This window comes from Suricata suricatta, chromosome 4 (assembly GCF_006229205.1).
Source record: "Suricata suricatta isolate VVHF042 chromosome 4, meerkat_22Aug2017_6uvM2_HiC, whole genome shotgun sequence".
NCBI lineage: Eukaryota > Metazoa > Chordata > Mammalia > Carnivora > Herpestidae > Suricata > Suricata suricatta.
The window spans coordinates 77,550,615-77,573,892 of record NC_043703.1 but is presented as its reverse complement, the minus strand read 5'-3'; the positions used below and the strand labels follow the sequence as shown (position 1 = coordinate 77,573,892).

At 34.5% G+C, this 23,278-nt stretch overlaps 1 protein-coding gene across 7 annotated transcripts in view; it reads left to right on the top strand.

Annotated features, from left to right (window-relative positions):
- Positions 1-22,966, top strand: part of ZMYM2 (zinc finger MYM-type containing 2) — a 105,712-nt gene extending 82,746 nt beyond the window's left edge. For 4 of the 7 annotated variants that reach the window (XM_029936996.1, XM_029936998.1, XM_029936997.1 and 1 more), the window contains 11 exons: positions 1,159-1,288; positions 1,996-2,111; positions 2,862-3,030; positions 4,237-4,362; positions 5,764-5,858; positions 7,352-7,520; positions 7,762-7,913; positions 18,926-19,040; positions 20,025-20,276; positions 20,552-20,672; positions 22,094-22,966. In XM_029936996.1, coding sequence (XP_029792856.1) covers positions 1,159-1,288; positions 1,996-2,111; positions 2,862-3,030; positions 4,237-4,362; positions 5,764-5,858; positions 7,352-7,520; positions 7,762-7,913; positions 18,926-19,040; positions 20,025-20,276; positions 20,552-20,672; positions 22,094-22,286 — 1,638 coding nt within the window. In that variant the 3' untranslated portion in view covers positions 22,287-22,966. Of the gene's footprint in view, positions 1-1,158; positions 1,289-1,995; positions 2,112-2,861; positions 3,031-4,236; positions 4,363-5,763; positions 5,859-7,351; positions 7,521-7,761; positions 7,914-9,071; positions 9,553-18,925; positions 19,041-20,024; positions 20,277-20,551; positions 20,673-22,093 lie in introns of those variants that run through there. The other 3 variants (XM_029937002.1, XM_029937003.1, XM_029937000.1) reach the window with 2 other exon arrangements.
- The last annotated feature ends 312 nt before the right edge of the window (positions 22,967-23,278 follow it).

The window sequence follows — 23,278 nt, the reverse complement described above, 5'->3', positions numbered from 1 at the left end:
TTATAAAACTTTAAATGTTTAATCTTTGGGTTTTTTTCATAGGACTTTATTTGTATTAGTGTATAATATATAGAATGTGTTAACAGGAATGAGTATGAGAACTGTGTGGTGTGTACTGCATCTGTGTGTGTGTGTGTGTGTGTGTGTGTGTGTGTGTACACTGAGTGGGTCTGTAATCATAGTACAGCACACAAAAATGCTGTACTTACAAATGTGCTATAAAGAATCTGCATATAATTATTTGTAAGAAATGTATGTGAAATCAAGGGTGTTTTCAACAGAAACAAGACTGTGCATTGATGTTGTGACCAGAAGCTTGCAGGAACTTAATCTCGTATTTCCTTTTGGAGCAATGGTTCAGTAGTGTTCATGGTGACTGTCTAGAATGCCTCAAATATTCTGTACCTTTTTTCCTCTATCAATAGGTATGGAGAGTACCTTATGTTTAGTCCCTTATGGACAGATCATAAGCTTATTTTAGATTTTATTTGTGTGAATGTCGGGGGGGTAGCTCGCAATTGTAAATAATGCTACAGTGAATATGGTGAAAACATCTGAGAGTCTGTTTAGAATAAGGTTCTGAAATTGCAATTGCTGAGATATAAGAATATACAATTTAAAGTTTGATAATATTTTTGGTAATTCTTTTCACCATTTTTTTAATTTTTAAAATTTAGTTTATAAAATATAAATGTATTGTAAATTTAGTTTATAAAAATAGTTGATAAGGTATTTATCCTGTACAAGGAACTAGTATGTATCAGATGGCCATAATAACTAAACTTTTCTTTTTCTCAGATAAATTTAAAAGAGCCTAATTATTTTCAAAATTCAGGTTAACAACCTTGCTTTCTTTTTCTTTTTACGTAAAAGTGACAATTGTCTTATTACGTTTATTTAAAAAAAAATATGCTGGTGTTCTCCATTAAAGGTCAAACAGTTCTATAGAATAGTGATTACTACATTTTTGTCTGTAGTTAGGATAGATTCATACTGATCCTTTCAGATTAAGACTGGTAAACATAGTAACAATAACATAATTTGGTTATACTTTTACACTTTTGTGTGTTCCCTCCACATGACTTAGATACTCATTAACACCAGGATGTAATAAAAATTAGAGGCAAAAATAAAATGTTTCCCTTTGCTTCTCTATAGGGTTCAGCTCCACCCCCTTCTCCAACACCTAACAAAGAGATGAAGAACAAAGCCGTTCTTTGTAAACCTTTAACAATGACGAAAGCTACTTATTGTAAACCTCACATGCAGACCAAATCTTGTCAGACAGGTAACTTAGGAAAATTTGGACTTCTATACATCCCTGTACTTAACACCTCACTTACCGAGATTCATGCTCTTCTCAAATAATAGTCTACGGAATGTATTTGCTTGGTAACTTTGTCATTTTCTGATGATTTTGCTTATCCAATTTTAGATATTACCTTGAGAATACAGCATAATATTTAAAGTCATTAATGAAAATCAATCTGTGTTAAAGGAATATATATTACGTCACAGGTGAAAGCTGTATTAATGATTTCCTTGGGGCTAAAATTCACTAAAGTTACATGTTCCCTCCGAGATCATTGTGTTAAGAGTGACCTGTGGTGTTAGCAGTTCTGTCTCCTTGTCAGAGTGAGACGGAGCCATTCACAGACATGTTTCTATGAGACGTAAATGTAGCCTAGTTTTTTGGTTACATAAATATTTTTGCAGGGGTCATGAGGGGAATCTAATAGGATATCTGGAACTATGTAACATTTTTAAAGGATGTTTTCTTTGTATTAAAAAATAAACCTAAATTCTATTTTTACTTTCTTTAGTACAGTTAAAGACTATATTTAGTTTTGTTGCTTTTACATTACCTAATTTTGTGAAAACTGGGAATTTCTTTTACGTGGGAACTGAGGCACTTAAATATTTCTTTGTTACCGAACTATTTTAACATTGAGTGTTGATACATAAGTGCTCTTTAAACACATTTTGTATTTTTAGATGATAATTGGAAGACAGAATATGTTCCAGTGCCTATTCCTGTGCCTGTGTACATCCCAGTACCTATGCACATGTACAGTCAGAATATTCCTGTTCCTACCACAGTTCCTGTTCCTGTAAGTCAGACTTGACCTTCTTTCCAGTATGCAGTGGATCAGGCCCTAGATGGGAGAGCAGTGTTGTCATAAGTACTGTCTCAGTGAAGCTAGTACAGCAGAGGGTTGAGTCTTCACTTTGACCAGTTAACTTAGGTTTTGTTGACTTTCTGTCAGTGTTTGCTCTGTGTTCAGTTAAGTAGATGTTCATTCTTCAAAGTGAGGTTTAGCAATGTCTGCATCTGCTTTATGCATATAGTGTTTCATTTTTGAGTTCATTTTAGAGACCGTTTGTAAAGTTGTAAGGTTTAAAACTGAAACACGGAATAGAGTTTAGTGTATATATTATCATTACATTATTTTGTCCTAAAACACTTGTAATTCTTAAGACACTATGCCACAGCTTGGCTGTCCTAGCCCTCTGAGGGGCAGAAGTACCTCACTTATTTTTCTTTAATGTTTATTTTAAAAAGTAGCTGGCTTGTATTCTGGGCTTTCTCTGTTACAGTTGATATCTTAGTTTTGATTGTGTATTTTTTTCCCCTCAAGCTTTTATCTCATGTGGTATTATAAAGAAGATCATGTGTTACAATAATTTTTAATTTGGGAAATTATCTTTTTTTTTTTTTTAAGAAAAGATTTTATTTCTATGTGATCTCTGTACCCACCATAGTGCTCAAACCACAGCCCTGAGGTCAGGACCTGTGTGCTCCACTAAAAATCATGTTTAAATGTGGAGTAAACTTAACAGTAAATACTTTGGTTAATCAGGTGCCGGTTCCTGTTTTTCTGCCTGCCTCATTGGACAGCAGTGGAAAGATCCCTGCAGCAGTTGAGCTGAAAAGCAAAGTTTCTTCAGATCCTCTCGATGCAGAGCTGCTTACGATGACAGATATGATGGGTGAAGATGAGGGGAGGACAGAAGCTGCCAACATCAACAGTGAGCCACCCTTACTTGGCCTTGTGAATGAGTGTATCCTTGGTTCTCAATAAGTGTTACAATTGTTCCAGTATGTTCCAGAGCATATCCGGTTTCAACTTGATAGAGGAATGGGGGAAGCATTGTAGCAACAATGTATTTCAAGAGACCCATACCCTAGCTAGCCACATGCTCTGCCATCAAGACTGGTTTCAAGCAGGAATTTGAATGGTGCCTGTTTTAATTGTAATAGGATTTGACTTCTAAAATTAAGTAACTCAGAATTTTTCCTGTTTTAATGGATTACCTCAGACACAAAAACAACTTGTAGTAGCCTTTCATAATGATCCAAAATCTTCTTTTGTAATGGTAATCCCCAATTTGTTTGGAGGCTATACTTAGTAAAGGAACTGTTATCTGAAAGAGGGCTTATAGTTAGGGCAGTGCTGGCCAAATGGTATATATGATGAGTATGCCATGGATGATTCTCTTAGGATATTTATTCTTACCCTACTCCTCTGGTATCACCCAGAGTCCTGTTTCAACCAGGAGCTGCCCAATTCCCTTTACCCTCATGTACAATAGAAACATTATAAATTCTCTGTATTTCATAGTGTGACTTTGTTTGTGAAGGACTTTGTTACAACCAGTGGTTTTGTTTTTTAAGGAAGATTTTGAAATGGGAAAAATGTCACTGTTAATCTCATAGAAAGGGCATTGCTTTGTGAAACGTGTGTGTGTATGATGTGTCTATGTTTGTCTTTCTGTCTGCTGTCACCACCTTGAAATGGATAAAATGCATATCTTACTGTGGGTTACAATACAAAAATGTTTGAAAGCAACTGAGCAGAACGTTAGAAAGCAGTTGTAATTGAATGAACATAGGTCACAATTCAAAAAGTGTTGAAAATTGCAGTTATCCACCCTCATTAGTTTATTTTTGACAAGAGATTGCTTTTAGAAATATACATACTGGAATTGCTTTACTATCAAAGTAACTTTTAAAGAGGGGCAGTCAAACTTAAAAGAATTAAGTTTCCATTTACTCATGATTATGTAACAAATGTATAGTAGTTTACATTTGAAGGTAGTCATGTAACTTTTCCTTTCATGACATATTAATACATGTACTTATTCTTCTTTATATATTGTTTATATATGTTTGCCAGATTAAATATACAGACTATAGGTGTTTTGATTTCTAATAATATTGTAAATTGATTACAGGTGTAATTATTGAAACAGACATCGTTGGTTCAGATCTCTTGAAGAACTCTGACCCAGAGACACAGTCTGGTATGCCTGATGTACCATATGAGCCAGATTTGGATATCGAAATAGATTTCCCCAGAGGTACTTAAATGCTATATGCTGTTTTATTCTTTCAATGTGAACTATGGTTATGGAATTTAGTTATGGAATCATAACTGTGGTTATGATCTTTAACCATTTAATGATCATGTTATTGTCTTTACTGTTTATATTTTTTGTTTGTTTTTAACTAAACAAAATTCAACAGATAACTTATGAAATGAGGCATAGGATTCAATTGCAGGGACGTAAAGAAAATTTCTTAGAGCCTAAAAAGAAAATCTTTCTCTAGGTAATTCATTATAGAAATCTTTGGAAATAGAGAAAAGGAAAAGAAGTGACTGTTTCTTTTTTATTCTTTTTTCTTTTTTTTAATGTTTCTTTATTTTTCAGAGAGACAGAAACAGAGCACAAGCAGGGGCGGGGCAGAGAGTGAGGGAGACCCAGAATCCGAAGCAGGCTTCAGGCTCTGGGCTAAGAGCCCAGAGCCCAATGTGGGGCTCGAACTCCTGAACCACAAGATCATTACCTGAGCCCAAGTCAGATGCTTAACTGACTGAGCCACCCAGGCACCCCTAGAACTGTTTCTTTTTTAAAAAACTAAATAAAATATTTTTCTTAAGACTTTGTTCACCTTCAAAGGGAAGCAATTATTTTCAAGTCTTCTGTTATAAAAGAAATGTATTCTATTTTTTATTATTGTCATAATCTATTAATGGCTAGTAAGCACACATAGAATGTAAAGCATTTTGGGGCACCTGAGTGGTTCAGGCGGTTAAGCCTCTGACTTTGACTTCTTTACTGGCAGTAGAGAGTTCTCTCTCTCTCTCTCAAAATAAATAAATAAATAAATGTTTTAAAAGAAAATAATGTAAAGCATTTTATTTTGAGAAAGATTTGATATGTTGAAACATTTGTGCTGAGACTATTTGTAATTTTTTAATTTTTTTAAATGTTTACTTCTTTTGAGAGAGAGTACATGAGCAGGGGAGGGACAGAGAGAAAGGGAGAGAGAGAATCTGAAGCAGGCTCCACACTGTCAGTGCAGAGCCTGATGTGGGGCTCAATCCCACGAACTATGAGATCATGACATGAGCTGAAACCAAAAGTTTGACTATTAACCAATTCAGCCACCCAGGTGCCCCTGTACTGAGAACCATTTAGATCTTAGAATTAAATTACAGGTTGTAATAGTTTTTCTGATATTATACAGTTCCATGAAAAGTTCATAGTTATTCATTATATATGTGTTTTATGAGTCTGAATAGGGTGTATCAGAGGTCGTAGACAATTCTCTATTCACCCTTCCCTGTAGCACAGGTTACCCCCCATCTATAGGTGTTTGTTTATATTCTGTGATTAGTTCTTTGTTGGCTGTGTTTATGTAAAATTAGCCTGTGCTGTTATATTTGGAAATCAAAGGTTTTTTTATTTGATTGTTAGCTGCTGAGGAACTTGATATGGAAAATGAATTTTTATTACCACCTGTGTTTGGAGAAGAATATGAGGAACAGCCTAGACCACGATCTAAAAAAAAGGTATAAATTAATAGTATTCTTGCATTCAGCTACAATCTCTTTGTAGTGATACCTCTTTAGTTATAGGGCAGGGATACAGCGATCCACAGTTGTGCCTCAGAATATGGGAAGACAGTTTTTCCTTAGATGTAAAAAGACTTTAAGAGTTATTAATGTCTAATTAATTAATTTTCTAAGTAATAAAAATGTCTCATATACTTGTAATGAACTTGAATATTACTGCTATTTAATTTTCTTTTTAATTTTTTAATTTGTTTTTTAATGTTTATTCATTTTTTGAGAGAGAGAGAAAGAGAACATGCACACATGCATGTGAGTGGGGGAGGGGCATAGACAGAGGGAGACACAGAATTCTAAGCAAGCTCAAGGCTCTGAACTGTCAGCACAGAGCTTGATGTAGGGTTCGAACTCATGGACCATGAGATCATGACTGCAGCGGAAGTCAGATGCTTAACCGATTGAGCCACCCAGGCGCCCCAAATTTTTCTTCTCAATTTTATCCTAACCAAAGGTTGACATAGTTGCTAAAAAATTAAACTCAGTTCTTTTCCAAGTACTGAAATTATTTTCTAGGGATCTGTTTTTTCCACTGTTATTTCTGATGAGACTGAAGTTAGACGCTTTATAATATCTGGTCTTTTTTAAGCATGCTAGTACAAAGTACAACATGCTGGACCATGTAATTGTTTAGCTAGACCCGATCTAAATGTTAACAGATATGATTTTTAAAAGTACTTTATCAACGACTTTACATATTTCTGATTTTCAACATAAAGCAAGATCAAAAGAAACAAAAAGGATGACTTTCACAGATTTTCCCACAAAGAAAGAAAAGAACTGAAAAAGGAGTGAGTTCCTGCAGTAGAATGAAATTGGACTTCTATATTTGGCACCACACACAAAAAGTAACTCAAAGTGGGTTATAGACCTAAATGTCAGAACTAAAATTATAAAACTCTTAAAAGAAAACCTAGGACTAAATCATCATTACCTTGGGTTAGGCATAGTTCTTCGATAGGATACCAAAGGTACAAGGAACAGAAGGAAAAAATAGGTGAATTAGGTGTACTACCTCAAAATTTAAAACTTTTATATAGTAAATAATGCCAACATGAAAGTCAAAGGAGCAGAGTAGTCACTCCCCTTAAGTTGGAATCAATGAAAAGTTCAATTTCTCTCTTACCTTAATGTTTAGAACCCTTTTCAGATTATTAATTTGTTAATTATATCTTAATTTTCTTATCAGTGACTCTCACAGCAGGAGTTCTTACGATTTTGTTATACAAAGTGGTTTATGTAGAAATATGGCATTTCTGGAGATATATTTCATGTAATGTTATAGGTAGCTATTCTCAGATTTTGGAATATTCCTAAGCATATAAATAAATGTTATTTCTCTTAATTTGCATTTGTTGAGAGATGGCTTTCGTAAAATCATGAAATAATACAGTTTTCTTTACAAGAAGATTTTACAATTGTGTTTTCCTATTTAGGGAGCCAAGAGAAAGGCTGTATCAGAATACCAGTCTCACGATGACAGTTCTGACAATTCAGAATGCAGCTTTCCTTTCAAGTATACGTATGGCATAAATGCATGGAAACACTGGGTCAAAACTAGGCAACTTGATGAAGATCTTCTGGTATTAGATGAGCTAAAATCTTGTAAGTGTTCTGATTTTGTTTCTTTTACACCCTATTTCAAATAAAGATTTTTGTTATTAACTACCTTTACTTTAAAAAAAAAAAAAGTAAATGTAGCTTAAAATATTTTAAGTACATTTAAATGTAGCTTTCGTTTTACTTTTAAGTTCTAATATAATCAATTCAGAAAGTTTATTAATCTTAATAAGGTTTCTTAATCTTAAGAAATAATAATAATTACTAATGTTTTATTTCTTTTTAGCTAAATCAGTGAAGTTGAAAGAGGATCTGCTCTCTCACACCACGGCTGAGCTTAACTATGGATTAGCCCATTTTGTCAATGAAATCCGACGGCCAAATGGAGAGAGTTACGCACCTGACAGCATCTATTATCTTTGCCTTGGAATACAGGAGGTTAGTAGTTTGATGGTTACTTTTGGATATAATGTAAATTAAGAAAGGTTGTTGCAGTAGGGGAGCCTAGGTGGCTCAGGCGGCTAGGTGTCCAAATTTGGCTCAGGTTATGATCTTGTAGTGTTCATGGGTTCAAGCCCTGCATCAGGCTCTGTGCTGACACTCAGAGCCTGGAGCCTGCTTTTGGATTCTCCCTCTCTCTTTCTCTGCCCCTCCCCTGCTGGGCCTGCCTCCCTCTCCCCCGTCAAAAGTAAATAAACTTTTTTAAAAAAAGGTTGTTATGGTAGTTTTGGAAGAGAAAAATGTTTCGTTTCAATAATATTAAGGGTAGCTTTATAGAACATAATGATTTCTTGGCTTGCCAAGAAAGACAAAAAAGAATTTACTTTGAAAATACTAGGATATTTTAAAGGGTTTTCTTAGTTACTTTTTATATAAGTGTTTCTGTTATAATGAGATAATGTTCCTAAAAATCTTTAAATTCTCAAAAACTGTTGTACCAGAGCCAAAAACAATTTATGTGGAAACTGGAGTTAGGGCCACACCACCTGAGACTCCTGCATCTATCTTTTCTGACAGCAAAGCTGTGTATTTGTTACCATATATGTGATCATCGGCATGGCTTCATTTCCTCCTTAAAATTGCAAATACATGAATTAACATTCTGCGGCATGATCTGTATATGTGTATATAGATCCATACTGATATAAGTGTAAACAGAAAAATGTGTGCAGGTAGTGGATATGTTTCAATTGTATACTTCTTTCTGATGTTTCTGACTTGTCATATAGGTAAACTACTTGTGATTCTTTGGAATCATAACAGAAGATCATTCTTTAGGATTTTAAATAAACCACATATCTGTGAATCTTGATTGAGTCTATTTTCCATAATAGATGTAAATATCAACTTTAGGTGATGACTTGTAATTCCGGACAAATTTTTCAGGTTTGAGCCCAGAGGTTAGGAAGGATCCTAGCTTGACATCCTATGTAAATTTAGCTGTGATAAATTATAGGAAGGTGCTCTTTTTATGTAGAGTGTTGTTTATTTGCCGAGAATTTACTGTTATGCTGCTAACAGGTGTAGATAACTGAAATAAATTATTCAGAAAACTAGAATTGTCTTAATTTATATTTTAACTTGTGTTCTCTTCAGGATAGAAATTTGCCTAAGATGTAAATAAGTGGTGGTGGGAAAGTGGCACATGGCTATGAATTACGGTATGTTCAAGGCCTGTCAGATACTTGAAGTAACAACCTAAAAATACATATAGTAGGTTTTACTTTTACTTATTCTTCTTTGATAGATTTGTACGTACCTTAGCCTCATATTTAGACGATGGTAATAGGTCATCCACCATTCCAAATCCCAAAACCCCTGAAAACTAGATTTTACTCTATAGTTTTTCAGAAAAACTCATCTGTTAGTAAAACCTGAGTTGAAAAGTTGTGGAGTTATTGTCTATTTAATGCACTTTTGTTTGATCATCTACAGAATATTAACTATATAATTCACTATAGAATAATGTTTCTAAGCAAATATAGGGTACTTCCCTAGACCACTTTTAGGAATATCATGTAAATATGTACATGCCCTGTATTTCCTCTGTAAAATCCAAAAAGTTATGAATTCCAAAACATATCTGGCCTCAGTGGTTCTGGCTCAGGGTTTATAGAGCTGTGTGTGTACTGCCTGCCCCCCCCCCCGCTTTTTTTTTTTTTCCTAAATCATACCTAGGAGTAAAAAAAAAAAGTAGGAAATAGGTGAAACCATCTCAACTGTCTGGTTTCAAAATAAGTTACTTATTACGTAATAAAGACTCTTCAGAGCATTTAGGAATTGTGTCTTATACCATGCTGTCCCTATTGTAGGCACTCACTGACCTGGATAATTGTCAACAACTAGTTCATTCACAATAGACTTATATATCCAGTTTTCCTCTGCTTTTTATTGTGTGTATGTATTTATGATGGTGGAACAATCTTTTTAAACAAAGAACATTTATATCATCACTTAGAAATAGTTCTGTTGTTCAGATCAATCATCTGTAAAAGTGTAGAAGAGCATACATACTAGGGTTCTTCCAAGTGAGCTCAGCAGGAAGGAAAGAGATAGAGTTCTAGGCTCTTACATGTGTTGTTTCACTGCAACTCTACTTTTTGGTATGTTCTGGGGTTCTGTATAAAATTTATCTTATATTCTGTGTGTACCAATTCATAATTAGTTTTGATAGGTGGTGTTAAAGACAGTTTTGCCTTTTCCCTTCCAATCTGCATGTCTTCTTTTTCTTGTTTTATTACATTGGTTAGGGATGTCAGACCTCCTCCCCCCTCCCAACCTTGAAAGTAATTGATGAGAGCGGAAACCCTCACCTTTTTTCTAATTCTTGGGGAAAGATGCTTCACCATTAAGGATGATGTTGGCTGTGGGGTTTTTTTGGTTTCCTGTTACCAGGTCAGGAAAGTTCTTTTCTATTCCTAATTGAGAATTTTTCTTAACTTTTTATTTTATTACTGAGAGTTTTTATCATAATTGGTTACTGAGTTTTGTCAATTGCTTTTCTGCATCAATTGAGACAATCATATGGGTTTTCTCCCTTATTCTATTAATAATGGCATATCAATTAATTTTCAGATATTAAATCAACCTTGAATTTCTGAAAGATACTGCATTTGATAATGATATATTATCTTTTTTAAATATTGCTGATTAAACATGCTAATTTACTGTTAATGAGTTTGCAGAGGTTCACGGAGGATACTATACTGCTCCATAGATTTTCTGGAGATGTCTTTCCCTGGCATTGGTGATAACCACTGGCCCTGTAAAATGAATTGGGAGGTGTTCTTTTCTCCTATTTTCTTTCTTTCTTTTATTTTTTTAAAGTGCTTTCTTTTTTTCTCCCTCCCTCCTTCCTTCCTTCCTTCCTTCCAGAGACACAGAGCATGAGATGGAGAGAAAGCGGGGGGGGGGGGGGGGGGGGGGGGGGGGGGGGGGGGGGGGGGGGGGGGGGGGGGGGGGGGGGGGGGGGGGGGGGGGGGGGGGGGGAAGAGATTGAATGAGAGTGAGAATCCATCTTAAGCAGGCTCCACACTGGTGCAGGGCTCCATCCCACGACCCTGGAATCATGACCCGAGCTGAAATCAAGAGTCAGATACTCAACCAACTAAGCCACCCTGGCAATCCCCTTTCTCCTATTTTCTGAAAGAATTTGTGAGAATTGGTATTATTCCTTCCTTAAGTGTTTGACAGAATCCAGTGAAACCATGGATTTGTGTGTGTGTGTGTGTGTGTGTGTGTGTGTGGTAGTTTTAAATTACTAAGTCAATTCATTTAACTTCTGTAGGGTTATTTAAGATCACTGTTTCTTTTGAGTTCATTTTCGCAGTTTTGTCTTTAAAGAAAATTGTGCAGTTCATCAAAGTTGTCACATATTTTTTAGCCTAGGTTGATATTGGTAAGTAGATAGCAGCTTAAAAACGTAACTATTTATCATCATAAAAAATATAGCCTTTAGTTTACACATTGTGAAAAACAAATGGCTGTGGGATTGGGCCTGATGGGGTGGGGCTCTGGTTTGCCTGTATTGCTGATCTAGCTACAAGTTGATCAGTTTTCTCTTACTGATCTATTCAGAGAGCCAGCTTTTGGTTTCATTGATGTTTCTCTTGTTGTTTTTCTGTTTTCTCTTCTTTGGAATCTCTGATCTCTATGTCTTTTCTTAATTTGTTCTCCTTTTTCCAGCTTAAGATCATTGGTCTTACTTAGACTACTTTTCTTTTCTAGTAAAGCATTTAAAGCTCTACATTTTCCTTTATCAACTAGTTTACCTGCATTCCACAGATTTTTAAAAATATTTTCATTTTCCTTAAGTAAAGAGAATTGGCTGGCTTCCCTATAACCCTATTACAGGAAATTGAATCTCTGGATTGCTTTTTATTGAGTGGATTATTTAAACATTAGAACTCCAAATACTATTAGAGAATTGAGAGCCCAATGGATTGCATAAGAAGGGGTTATAAATTATGTCTTTAAGTTGGTTCTTTTTTTCCCCCAGTTATTTTTATTGTGGTAAAATACACATAACATAAAACTTAACCATTTTAACTGTTTTTAATATACAGGTCGGGGATATTAATTAAGTACATTTGTAATTCTGTCCAAACATCACCACCATCCATCCCCATAACTCTTTAATATTGCAAAACTGAAACTCTATACCCATTAAGCAATAACTCATTCTCTCCTGACTCCGCTGTTGGCAGCCATCATTCTGTTTTCTGTCTCCATAAGTTTGGCTACTCTGGGTATCTTGTAGAAGTGAAGTCATACAATATTGCTCTTTTTGTGACTGGCGTTTTGCACTAAGTGTGTCTTCAAAGCTTGTCCATATTATAGCATATGTCAGTATGTCCTCTTTTTAAACAGGTTCTTTACATTTTACTAAAAAATGTTTCCTCAAAAAATTTTTTTACTACTGAACTAATAACCTTTAGAATGGTTCTTTAACACAACTAAAAGAAGTTTTTTTTTTACTATTCTCATCATTGTACATATTTCCACAGACTTGATTTAATTTTGTAAAAGACTATATATAAGCACCCTTAAAAATAATCTTAAACCTCAGTGTAAAGATAAGCTATCTAAAATATACTTTACAGGAATCATTGCTACTTAATGTTACTTCAAGGATGTGTAGAGAAATAGAAACTATTTTTGGAAGAGTGCATATTTTTCTGTTGCATTAATTGATTTTGTTCACATCAAACAAAGATGTGAACAAAGATAATGTCAAATAAGTAGGATTTTTTAGATTTGTGTATTGAAAGAATAACACCTTTAGTTGTGAGAACTAAGTCTTGTGAACACTGGAAGTAAATAGGTAGTCACTTTTGTACTGCATACTGAGAAAACAAATGTAATTATGGATGTTTAACTAGTATTGTATGAAAGGGGAGCACAGCAAAAATTTTTTCTCCCTCACAAACAGAGTAGCTGATTTTCCCCCTGATTGTATAAGGTTAATGGTTATTGTTAAAAAGAAAAGTATATGAGATCCTACAATCATGATCCTTCTTTCATACACTATTATCTTACACATATGAACATGTACCCCGCACACCAAATATATTGTCCGTGGTATTGTGGATGCCCTTTCCCTTAATCTTCCCTACCACATCATGGTCAGCTAAATGTGTATACTTCTCTGCATTTTTCATGAATATGGCAAAAGATATAATAGTCAACTAAGAACATGGAGCCATATAAAATACTTCTGTGCTATAGGTTCCTTCCTTCTGTGTCTCAGCATATTTTGGCAGTCCCTCTAAGTCAGCGGGAACAGACCTAACTGTATGTATAGTTAATACCACATTTAATTTAGTCATTTCAACAGTGATGAGCATTCCCTTTGTTTCATAAAATTTTGCTATTCTAGATAAACAATGTATACCTTCTTTCCCCTTCTTCCCCACATCTTACATAATGATCCTAAAAATCTTGAAAAAAATTTTTTTTAATGTTTTATTTATTTTCGAGAGAGACAGGCAGAGAGAAAGGGACACACAGAATCTGAAGCAGGCTCCAGGCTCTGAGCTGTCAGCACAGAGCCCAACACAGGTCTCACACCTGAGAGACCATGACCTGAGCCGAAGTTCAATGCTTAGCTGATGAGCCACCCAGGTGCCCTGGTCCTAAAGATCTTAAAGATCTTATTTCTATGATAGAAGATTTCTGAAAGGGCATTCCTGTTAGATCATAAGAAAAGCTTTTATTTTAGTTTTTTTATTTTTTTATTTATCATTATTATTTTTTAAAGCTTAGTATTTGAGAGCGAGAGTGTACCCACACAAGCAAGGGAAACAAGGGGAAAATCTCAGGCAGGCTCCATGCTGTTAGTGCAGAGCCTGACACAGGGCTCAACCTCACGAAACTGGGAGATCATGACTTGAGCTCAAATTTTAAGAGTTGGACATTCAACTGAATGAGCTACCCAGGTGCCTCAACATATATTTTATTTTAAAAGCTATCACGAGATTGCTTCCCAAAAAGGATTGAGGAACTTTTTATGTTTGTTGGCCACTTGAATTTGCTTTTCTGTGAATTTCCACTTTGTTGGGTTGTTTATCTCTTTCCATTTGTGAGAATTCTTTGTTTATTCTTGACAGTTATTCTCATTTTCCAAAAATTTTCTCAAAATTTCTTATTTAGAGGAATTACTTTTTTTAAAGGAGAATTAGAACTGTATTTACTAAATTAAAAAATAGAGTAAACTCACTTATAACTTGTTAATCTGAGTTCTATATAGTTTTTGAATTCTATTAAAATACATATAACATTTAAAAACATATTTAATATTTGATTTAGAAGAGCCATAAGAATTTGCCTTATTTTTCATAACAGTGGTGTAATACATTTAGTGTTTTGCTAATCCTTCTTTCATTGGTTTCTTCAGGAGACCTTAGTTAAGTGTTTATTGTATGTTGAACACTGAACATTGGAGTAGACATTGGAGATTACTTTTTTTTTTTTTTTGACTATGTACTGATTTCAGTGCACTGTGTTAACTACTTGACATGTCATGTAGTCCTTTCAACACCCTTACTACTCTTGTCACCATTTTTGGATGACGAAGACATCCAAAGTAGCTCACCTGAGTATATATATAGCTCATATATTTTGAATCTGATAAGCAGTCCGACTTAAAAGCTACAATACGTTCTGCTCAAGGATTTGAAACACACAAATAGTATTTAGACACTGTTGTTCTCATGGAATGGTATGTCCGTGGCACAGAAGTAGAATTCTAAGGATGTAATCTAGGAAAATAGAACAAGGGTTAAGATCTTGAAATTGAACTTTAGATATTCTAGGGAAGAACAAAGGCATTTTAAGAACAGAGAAAAATATAAACCAGGGCACAGTCTTCCAGGAACTGCTTGGCATGGCTAGAATGTAGAATGTAAAGTGTAGAGAGCTGTTGGGGTGGGCTGGGGCATGAAGTAGGTAACAGTCATACAATAAAAGGGCCTGTATTTATTGATAAAATGTTTAGACATCATTTATCCAGGTGGAAACATGAAAAGGTTTTAAACATTTTTTTAAAGATCACACTTGATATATTTTTTTCTTGGAGGTAGGCAGCTGAGGGTTGGAATAATATTATTGAAACAAATTATTTTGCAAAGCTGCTGATTTGTAGCTGAATTAATGGTGGGTTGTGTTTACATTGTTTTTAATGAAGCTTTATGCAAGTAGCATTTTATAAGACAACCAACTTTGGACACTTGTGAGCAAAATCTCTTAAATATGTCTGATAGCCTGCAAATGGTGAGTGTCTTCTATTCTCTACTCATTACTCTATAAATGTTACATATAATAGGTTTTTTTGCTTAGCTAGCTTTCTAAAACATTATCATTACGTAATACTGTATTAGTGACAATTAATGTCTAAACATGTTAACGGCTGAACATATTTTCTAAAACACATGATTTTCAACTGTGTTATGGAGGACTTCTACTCTGCTTCTCAAATACCACTGCCAGAATTTCTGTGTAAGTAAATAGATAACTACCAATGTGCTGCTTTGCATTTAAATCCATAAGAAAACAGAGTCCTTGAAATTTACCTCATCTGAAATAAGAAGTGCTCTAAGTATAAAATACACATAAGATTTGTAAGAATTTATATTTTAAAAATGTAAAACATATTCTGTCTCCTCTCTGCCCTTTCCCCACTTGCATTATCTCTCAAAATAAGTAAATAACAAATAAATAAACTTAGATATACTGGGTTAAATAAAATATTTAATTATAACTTTTTAATTTTAGAAATTTAATAAAATTATATGTGTAGATCACATTATATTTTGTTTAATGATACTCTGCAGTGGTTTCAAAATTATCTGTGAATCTTTAGTTCTCTCAAATATTGTTCCAAAGCATTCTAAATACAGTGAGAAACCAGAGCCCTTATAAAGGAATTTATATTTTGGAAACAGAATACTTATTAATTCAAATATTCTGTAATTACTAATTATTTTTTAGTAAAAATTTTTATTAAGATTGCTACTCTTGGGGCACCTGGGTGGCTCAGTCAGTTAAGTGTTTAACTCTGGATTTCAGCTCGGGTCATGATCTCATGGTTCTCTACACCGGCAGCGAGGAGCTTACTTGGGATTCTCTCTCTCCTTCTCTTCTCTCTCTTTCTTTCTCTTCTCTCTCTTTCTTTCTCTCTCTCTTAAAATAAATAAACCTAAAAAAAAAAAAAAAAAGATTGATACTCTTAAGACAGACCTGGCCCATCACCGCATTTTCTCCTGGGTGTAGCTGTCTTTGACGGCTTCTACTCTGCTTCTGAAAAGCAAGAGTTACCGGGCCTTGGTGATGGGGCAGATTTGGTGTTTGTAAATTGTGTAGATTAGATGTTTGTAAGTTGGGACTGCCTTCATGGAAAATAATGGCTGTACCATAATATAGTATTGCTTTGAATACTACAGCAGTGACTAATAAAGTATATCGTCATTCCTTATGTAACAATAAGAGCAGCAGATCTTTTACTTTACCAGGGATTGCCAGAAAAGCGCAACATTTAGGCACTACTTGCAGTAGAGTGGAGTTGGAAGCATGGTAGGTTTGGGCTTGTTATTGTTAAGTTTCTGAACCTACATAGAAATTATTTCCTGCTTGGGTGCCTGGGTGATTGCACGTCCTACTTTAGCTGAGGTCTTGATCTCCCAGTCTGTCTGTGCTGACAGCTCAGAGCCTGGAGCTTGCTTCGGATTCTGTGTCTCCCTCTCTCTCCCCCTCCTCCACTAATGCTCTGTCTCTCAAAAATGAATAAATGTTTAAAAAAAAAAAAAAGAATGAAATTACTTTCTCCTTTATTGCTTGACTTTTGGCTGAGAATTATTTCAGGATTATTTCTCTCATTTTGTATTATGGGAAGAACAAAAGATGTAAATTGCTGTTCTGAACATGAGGAGTTCACTTATGCAGTTTTATATAATGGGCATCGAGTTTACATTAAAAAACTATAGTCCCATTAAACAGGTTGAATTGTGATACTGTATTTTAACCAGTAACATTGAGAATTTCCAGGTAGATATTTTTATAGAATTCCTGCCCTATGACTAACCCAACAGTAGGAGAGGGATCTGACATTGTCACTTCATTGATTGCCATGCACTGGGTTTGCATCCTATTTGCAAGGCATTAATTACAAATTTTTGTTCTACCATTTTGAAATTATACTGATTTCCTTCTGACTAGCAAGACTAACATTAGATCAGTTCAGACGAAGATATACAAGTCTGAGTTTTGATTCTTATATGGTGTTTTTGGGTTTTTTTCATTGTTTTACTTCTCATTTATCTGCGTCTGCATATTTAACGTAGGTGTCTTGGAGGACCTGGCTAAGTTGGAAGAGCATGTGACTCTTGATCTTGGGGTTGTGAGCTCGAACCCCATGATAGGTGTAGAGATTACTTTAAAAAAAATGAGAGTAGGTTTCTTGTTAAGCAGCATATTGTTTGGCCTGGCTTTTTTTTTTTTTTTTTTTTTTTTTTTTTAAGTCCAATTGACCGACCTTTGTCTTGGTATGTTTAGACCAACAAACATTTCCCCCCCTTTTTATAAAAAACCAGATAGTAAATGTTTTATTTAGTCTTTGCAGCCCACACTGGTATGTTGTGTACCCTTTCAACTCTGCCACTGCAGTGTGAAAACAGACTTGGGCAATATGCAAATGTCAATTGTGTCTGTGTTTTAAGGAAACTTCATTTATTTATTTAAAATGTTTACTTATGAGAAAGAGACAGAGCATGCTCAGGAGGGGCAGAGAGAGAGGGAGACAGAATCCAAAGCAGGTTCCATGCTCAGAGCTGTCAGCACAGAGCCTGATGTGGGGCTTGAACCCACAGACTGTGAGATCATGACCTGAGCTGAAGTCGGACACTTAACCGACTGAGCCACCCAGGCACCCCTCAAGGAAACCTTATTGACAAAAATAGGCACTGGACCAATTTTGCTCTCATATGCCACCCTGGTTTAGATATTTTATACTTGGTGCAATCATGGTTGTCATTGGATGAAAATGTTTTGGTTGTTTTCTATTTGTTTTATCTGTTCTTTTTGGTTTTTTTTTTCCTCTGCTTTCTTTTGAATTAGTTACATTTCTGTGATTCTCTTTTATCTCTACTATTGCTTTTGCCTCTTAAATTGTTTTGTTGTGGTTGCCCTAGGATTTATAATATGGATCTTTAGTTTATCGTCTACTTTCAAATAGTATTGTACCACTTTATGTATAATGTATGAGCCTTACAGCTGTGCCAGTTCCCCACCGCCTGCCCCTTTGTGCTCTTGTTGCCATGCATTTAACTTCTACGTTATTTTATTTTTAGATTCCACTGGAGATGGACTTTGCAAACTTTAGTTTTTAAATCATTTCTTAACAACCCTCACTGTTAAGATTTGTCATAGTAAGTTGTTAGAGTCAAATTTGTACTGACTCACAGGAGTTTAAGAGAGGCAGTCAGTAAAAAAGCATTCCTTAACAAAGAGTGCTAGTAGAGCTCCTCAGACATCTACAGAGTAACATTTCATCCCGTCCGCACCATTCAGAATTTTTCTTTCATAATGATTTTTACTCTTACTTGAAAATCTAGTTTTGTTTTCTCCATCTTCTATATAATGAACATTGGAGCCAGATGCTCTGTTTTTATCTGACAGACTGAAGATTTCTCCTAGTTCTTACATTCTGGATTCTTGGGTTTGTATTTCAGCTTTGAGTTTTTTAAGCAAAAGAGTAATTGGTAACTTTGATTCTTTATGATTTCTAGATATATAGTTAAGCCGGTAATCTCTCCTGTTGTATTATGTTAGTATGCCTGTGGTTTTTTATTTTTAAGATGTAAGATTTCTTTTTTTCTTAAGACATATAGAGTATAAGTATATATTCACTCTTTATAATAAGCTGGTTTTCCTTCAAGAAACTTTTTTTTTTATTGTAGTACTTGTGTGGTAGTAATCGAAAAGACAACATATTTATTGATCCGGGATACCAGACATTTGAGCAAGAATTGAATAAGATACTTCGAAGTTGGCAACCAAGCATACTTCCAGATGGTAATGCTCTTTATGTGTGTGTGTGTATGTGTGTGTATTTTTTTTTTCTAGGATTGAGAGTTTTTAATGTAACTTTTGTACTAATGTATTTGTGTCTCCTTCTGAGTATTCTGGTTCTTAAGGAGGTAATCCCCATTTAAATAAAAGTGTTGCTGGGGCGCCTGGGTGGCTCAGTTGGTTAAGTGTCTGGCTTCAGCTCAGGTCATGATCTCACAGTTTGTGGGTTCGAGCCCCATGTCGGGCTCTGTGCTGACAGCTAGCTCAGAGCCTGGAGCCTGCTCCAGATTCTGTGTCTCCCTCTCTCTCTGACCCTCCCTTGCTCACACTGTCTTTCTGTCTCTCAAAAATAAATTTTAAAAATATTAAAAAATTAAAAATAAAGTGTTGCTAACTTGCTACTGGGATTTATTTTTTCATAAAGTATATTAAAAATAATTAGGAAATGATTAAATTAGCATATTTTTCAGATTACTTATTCATGAACTTATCTGTTCATCTTTTGTTGAATTAGAAATGAATGTAGTTGATAACTAGTGTTTATGAAGAACTTTGTAATAAATGTGACCTACTTTCTCTGGAGTAAGAAACTGGATATTAAGCCCTGCAGTGGCTATTGTGATACAAATTTCTGTAAGAAGTCGTTTTAGATGTGTGAAGAAAACATGTTTGTGAATGGATGTCACCTAGTTTTTGCCCAGCAATCATGCAGGTTTAACTTTCTTTCTGACTGTTGTGTGGGCTTGTCCTGCAGAAGAACAGAAGCAAACACCCAGTCCCTTACTCCAGAGGTGCTAGCTCAGTGGTCTTAGATTTCTTTCCCCTAGCCTCTTTTGTTACTGAACTGCATAGGTAATTCTGAAATTCATTCTATTTTTGACCAGGTATGAGTAGAATATTGAAATAGGTTTGTTCTTGAATTAACTTGATTTTTTTTTTTAGCTGATTAAGTGATCTTTATTTTAAAAAAATATTTCTCTGTTTAAGGGTCAATATTTTCTCGAGTTGAAGAAGATTATCTCTGGAGGATAAAACAACTAGGATCACACTCTCCAGTAGCTCTTCTGAATACCTTGTTCTACTTTAACACTAAGTATTTTGGCCTGAAAACAGTGGAACAACACTTAAGACTCTCCTTTGGCACTGTGTTTAGGCACTGGAAAAAAAATCCTTTAACAATGGAAAACAAAGCATGTCTTCGATACCGAGTGTCTTCCTTATGTGGAACAGATAATGAAGGTAGTGTGACAGATTTTTTTTTTCGGATTGTCTGTGGCAGGGATAGCCAAACTTTGCCTTAGTAAAGACCACCTAGGTCACTTTGAGAATCTAAGGGGTACCATTTTCATAAAGTCAGACAAACTCTGTCTTCATAAGACATCTTAGTTCATTTTGTTTGAAAAATCGTGAATTACCAGAAGCCACATATTTGGTATAACAGATATAAGGAGTGAATAGCACTATTTTTCTTCAAGATTAGTCTTAGGAAGTTCATGTAATTTTTATTTTTTAAGATAAAATTACTACTGGAAAAAGAAAACATGAAGATGATGAGCCAGTATTTGAACAAATTGAAAATACAGCCAATCCTTCTAGATGTCCTGTGAGAATGTTTGAATGCTACTTGTCTAAAAGGTAAGTGTTAATGATATTTAACTTTTTAAATGGTAGTATAGGTTAGTTGCCTTGAATTTAACACTACCAAGAGGTGACTTTTTTCACTGCTCTTTTTTAGATTTTTGTCTCGCTTTTCACTCATATGTAATGTTTGTAAGTCTCATTATTATAAAATACCCAGCTTATACTTTATACTTTAAGGTTCAAGCATATGTTAAGAAACTATTTTCTAGTGAAATCACTACTTCTATGTCATCTTTGAAATTACAGCAATTCCAGTAATTATATAAAGCATAGGCACAAATTGTTTTTGTAAAGGGTCAGATAGTAAATATTTTAGGCTTTTGAAGTTATAGAGGCTCTGTTGAAGCTATTCCATTCTATTGTTATAGCCAGAACCCAGCCATATACTATATATAAATAAATGGGCCTACACTGGCCCATTATGTAGTATTTATAGTATACAGTTTTCTTGTGTTATAAAACTTGACACAAACAGGTGATGGGCTATAGTTTGCCCACCCCCTGGTGAAAAGGTATGTTCAAAGGTAGAATAGATAAGAGATGAAAATGAAATCCTTACATTTAAGAGAAAATATTCCTTTAAGAAGGTTTTACATGGTGTTCTGAAAGTATTATACTTTTCAACTAAACCACCATTTCCCCCCCCAATCTAATACCAACAACAGTTTAGAAAATTTTAAACCAGTGAAATGTTTAGAGATCATAAATTATTTTATACTTGTCCATTGTTTTAATATATGTACTCTTTTAATTTTCAAAGGGTTAGTATGAACTGAGAGTTCATTTTCTTATGTCAGGTTTAAAAATTTTAGTTAGGTCCCCAAATTAGCTCTTAAGAACTAATCATGTCATCTACAGATACTAGTGATATTTCTGAGAGTGGTTTGAGGTGGCCCTATTTGGCTGCAGACATGTCAGATCTTCCGACGGTAGTAACTATTAGTTGGAAATCCCTACCTCAGTGCTGTTGGGATTTTAAAAGTTAAATTTCTATTGTATAATGCTATTGGGTATTTTTATGTATGAGCTACTATATTTCATCAATATTAAGATGCAATTTCCAGATTTTAGTATCTCTGAAACTGGGATGCATGTATAATTGATACATCTTAAAATTATAATTGGCAGTGTTCTACTTGTTTAGTGGCAATATTAAAATGATTAAAAATATTGTTTATGTTGATGGTGTTTTGGATTCAGTGAAATAACAATTTAAATTGGTGGGAAAATAATCTTTTATACAGAAATTAACTTTCAAAATATCTTAATGGTAAAATATTTAATGTAAGTAATGAGACATGATCTGACCACATAATATGGTTAGTAGTAACAGAATTGTTCTTGGGAGAAGAAACAAACGTTGTGGGGAATTTGGTATATATACTGTAAAATTGACTTTCTCCTTTCTCCCAAAGTCCACAGAATCTTAATCAGAGAATGGATGTTTTTTATTTGCAACCAGAATGCTCTAGTTCTACAGATAGCCCTGTCTGGTACACATCTACTTCACTGGACCGAAACACCTTGGAAAATATGCTTGTACGGGTTCTTTTAGTAAAAGATATTTATGATAAAGACAATTATGAACTGGAAGAAGACACAGACTAAAAAGGAACGTTTCAGAAGCAATCAGGATAAAACAGCATTAGATAGTCATGCTGCTAGATCTTTATTATGGAAAACATTTCAAGTTTACTCCTTCTGTTTTGAGTTTTGTAGCAGTGTACCCACACTGGGTATTACCATGTAAATAATCTGTGAGTGAAAGTTGCCATTATTCTATGTAGTGGTTCTAGGATACTTAACAAATACATTCAAATTTTTTTTTTATTATTTATTTGATTAGGTATGTTTGTAACTTTTTACATTACAAAATACGAATGAGAATGTGCCATGTATAATTTTTTTCTTGTAGTAAGAAACATCCATATTGCACAACTCTACTCTTGCAAAGCTTCCTTGAAAAGAGGCTCTTTTACTGGGCTCTTTACCAGATGGTTGTGTATGGGTAGCACTACTAAAAGTTTAGAACTTGCAGTGTCTTTCAGAATTTTTAAAATAAACTGTAAACTAATAGGCTGGGTTTTTTGTTTTGTTTTTTGGGGGTTTTGTTTGTTTGTTTTATGTTTTAGTTACTGAAGCCTTACAAGGTTATGTAGAGAGATACCATCTTCTGTACCAAAAATAGACAAGAGAATGCTGTCAATATTGGTGTACTGTAATGTGAATCTATACTGGTGAAAACAACCTTTTGTTCCCCTTATTAAAACCTTAGTGTCCTTTTCTCATTTGTGGCTTTCTGCATCACCCCAGTCAATAATATATATGTGTGTGTGTGTGTGTGTGTGTGTGTGTGTGTGTGTGTGTGTGTGTATGTATATGTATATATATATGTATGTATGTATATGTGTGTGTGTATATATATATATATATATATGAAGAATGATGTTGAAAACATGATCATTGAGACATTTTCTTTGTAAAAATGTCCGATGAAAGTACAAAATTCTGTTTTCTGTGCCAACCATAAGTATCCAAAATCCCATTCATTTATAGAAGTTTGATTTTTCTTTTTTCCCCCTTATACAGATCATGTTGCA